The sequence below is a fragment of the Panicum virgatum genome, chromosome 7K, assembly GCF_016808335.1.
Source record: "Panicum virgatum strain AP13 chromosome 7K, P.virgatum_v5, whole genome shotgun sequence".
In the NCBI taxonomy this organism is placed as follows: Eukaryota; Viridiplantae; Streptophyta; class Magnoliopsida; order Poales; family Poaceae; genus Panicum; species Panicum virgatum.
The window spans coordinates 26,266,771-26,269,909 of record NC_053142.1 but is presented as its reverse complement, the minus strand read 5'-3'; the positions used below and the strand labels follow the sequence as shown (position 1 = coordinate 26,269,909).

Below are 3,139 nucleotides of genomic sequence, written 5' to 3'. Positions count from 1 at the left end.
TTCTTACATCTGTTCTATTTCAAAAATGTCTCACTAGACAGAATATCCTTTAGCTACACATGTGCTAATTCCTTCTTGCATCAGTAGGATAGCTAAGGAAGCAATTGCACGTTCTCATTGGAAAAATAAGAAAGGTAGTAATATGCCCACTGTACCAAACTTAATTTGCAGGAATTAACATGACAATAGAATTGTGAAAGAAATCATTACACAAATGAAGTATATACTTATATTGTTTATTCATGGTCCAAGGATAGAACACATACATCATTACATCCCGATTATGACAGGACGACATTGCAACAAGAACATGGCATCCATCATGATGACCTTTATTGGACAAAAGAAGGAAAAACAAACACATACATAAAACCGGCAACACAGTGGCTTGGATAAAATCGATCCATGATATCCAAGTTTTATTGAACACAAATTAAAGGAGCAACGTGCCCTTGGCCTTGGACATGAAATCACAGTGCATACGCGCATATGCATGATTAGGCATCAACTGATGACTCGATGCTGGCATACCCTTTGCAGAATTGGTCACAACCTTGGCCACAACGTTCCACAATTGTTTCCATCCCGTTGCTGCCGTCAACTGGTGATGTCCATATATATAGCACGGAACCATTTTTATTTGGCATTCAATTCAGCCAAAAAAATAAGGAAAAAAGGTATCTTATTATTGTTGTTTGACTTTTAACATTTTCGTACCGTCGTTGATGCTCATGTTGGCACACACGGAAGACCTACACCCCATGCTGCAGTACTGAATGCTGACTGGTTCCTCTAGCAAACAAAACAGCTATATATGAGGGAAATGATTTCTTGATTGATGGAAAAAAATGAAATGGATGAATTCCTTAATTCGTACCGGAGTCGCGGAACAAATTAAAACTGGGATAAGGGGGTTTGCATATTGGTTCCTTTTGAATTATACAGCCACATAGGCTTGCACAGACTTCCCGTGGTGGTTTGGGCGTTGGGAAACGACAGGTGTTGTAGCAGAGTCTTGCGGCGGTGTTCTTGCAGCAACTCTTGCCCTCTACTTGGGCGAGTTGCAGTACTAGTCCTAGCATGAGTACACACATGAGCACCTTGCTTATGATTCCCATGGCTCTCTGGTTCTCTTTGCAAACACGGAGGAATAATATAGTAGCTTTGGTGGGCTGGGTTGATCAATCGATGAGGCTGCACTTGCAAGTGATGCCTCCTATTTATAGCAGGCTATGCATTGCAAGCGGGTATGACTATTGTGATATACCTAAGTGAGTGCCATGTGAACCACATGCTTGCCACATAAAGATCAAGGTTAGCTGGAGACATCTTCCCACGTAAAGACGAAGGCTAGCTTCCAATGCAGTGCATGCATGTTTGTTGAACACATGCAGTAACCCCAAGGATGGATGGATGAAGAAAATTTCGGGTAGTCCGGGGCTCAGGGTCCATTGTGGGTTGGTAATACAAACTAGCAGTGAAAGCTAGTACTGCCAGATTATAATACAAAACCTGCAATGATAATTTTTTTTTCACTACTGGTTGTTTTAAAAATATGGCAGTGATGTTCTGTTGCTTATGAGTTATGACTCGTCAGTGACGTCTATAGCTAGTATTACCATCGGTTTGAGTGGACCGGGTAGTGATAGACTAATAGTAGTGGTTGCAGGTTTTGTAGTGGTAAAGGTCACCGACTCACTGCCGGCTTTAAGCCAGTGACTTGGTGGTGAGTACCATCTCTTACTGCTACGTTAGTGGCTTCAACCTGGCACTGATGGGTCTAGCCTTGAACTGGTAGTGATAGCCAACTATCACCGTCACGTTCCCAACCGTCAGTAATAGACGAGTCCTGATCGATGATAACCCACAGCCGGACCCAACCAGCTATACTGGTTGTGTATTGCGTCCGTTGTCTCATGCTCATCCGTTGTATGGTAGCTCTGACCCAAATATATCACTAGTAGAAATAGTAGCTTCCATGATGTTTTCTCGGCATGACGTTTGAAACTTTGTCATTGAACAGAACCTATGACGAAAATCTCAAGTTTGTCATAGGTCTTCGGCGGCAACCCTCAGACACTACGCAACTTTGATGAAAGTAAAAAAAGTCACAGGACAACTGTTGGTACTTTGTAACGTCACGAATAAAATCCGCAAGCGCACGGATACCGCTGTAGCTTTCACCCAGGAGTATTATAGGGTATCGTATCCACTGAGGAACGTGACTACACTATCTACGGGTTCAGGCTCATCCCAGGATACACACTTGTGTAGGAGGGATAGGACAGAGAGGACTTCCTAAGATCTAGAATCTATGTTTAGAGGAAGAGACAACTTCGCCTTATACTTCGAGCTACTAGTTTCCCCTGGCTTAAATAAGCCAGTTGCTCCGGTAATAATGCTCTATCCTATGACCGAACGTGGAGGGTTACTAGGGCTCGAATAGGGCTGTCACCACCTACCGGCTACCTCACAATCCATGAGAATATAGAACAACTGAGTGGTAAAGTCTTGCCTAGACACCACGTCTATGCTATTCCGTACTAATCCTAACCCTGGCAAGATTATCCTTCTCTATCCGGAGTCTTAAGCTAGGATCAAATGCTACACTAAGCATACACTCAATTCAATAGAAGGCAGAAGACATAACTTGCAACTAAACTCTAATTCTAAATAAGAAAGTCTCGAACACTTACAACCGAATAAGCATCTGTCGAGGTACAAGCGGAGAAGAGTGCCGACGGACCCGCCATTTCTCCTGACTATCTTCCTCACTCTCGTAAAGGTACAATTTGGAGAAGAGTGCCATTACCGGCGCCCCTCCTGAGTACCTCTACCCCTAAACTCCCTAAGACAACTCTCAACTCAAGTAAAAACTCAAGAGGAAAGTGAAGTGTTGATGTGCAGTGTGTGTTAATTCTCACCCCCTCCCCTACTATTTATAGGAGGGAACCACCAGCCATTCACCCGGGGATTGAGCCAAACCGCCATGGAGGACCAACCACACTTTTCCACATGTGTTCTGAGAGGCGGTGGGGCCCATGGGCCGCCACCACATGGCCGGCCGACCATCATGGTCGGTGAAGCGTCCCCTCATAAGAGAAGACTTAAAAGTGATACAATATCAGTCCCAGGAGGC

At 44.1% G+C, this 3,139-nt stretch overlaps 1 protein-coding gene across 1 annotated transcript; it reads right to left on the bottom strand.

Moving 5' to 3' along the window:
* Positions 1–206: 206 nt before the first annotated feature.
* On the bottom strand, positions 207–1,205 carry LOC120640657 (thionin BTH7-like). The gene is made up of 3 exons (XM_039916561.1): positions 878–1,205; positions 718–792; positions 207–601 (listed from the first exon to the last, which is right to left on the bottom strand). Exons 1-3 carry the CDS (start codon positions 1,116–1,118, stop codon positions 498–500), a joined length of 420 nt encoding a protein of 139 aa, XP_039772495.1. The 5' UTR covers positions 1,119–1,205; the 3' UTR covers positions 207–497.
* Between the last annotated feature and the right edge of the window lie 1,934 nt (positions 1,206–3,139).

What these genes read in the sequence shown, in the direction of transcription:
- LOC120640657 (XM_039916561.1), bottom strand. Translation starts at nt 1,118, where the DNA reads ATGGGAATCATAAGCAAGGTGCTCATGTGTGTACTCATGCTAGGACTA. An exon ending in TAATTTGTTCCGCGACTCCG is followed by an intron (nt 793 to 877) that starts GTACGAATTAAG and finishes TTTGTTTGCTAG; the next exon opens with AGGAACCAGTCAGCATTCAG. An exon ending in CAACATGAGCATCAACGACG is followed by an intron (nt 602 to 717) that starts GTACGAAAATGT and finishes GGACATCACCAG; the next exon opens with TTGACGGCAGCAACGGGATG.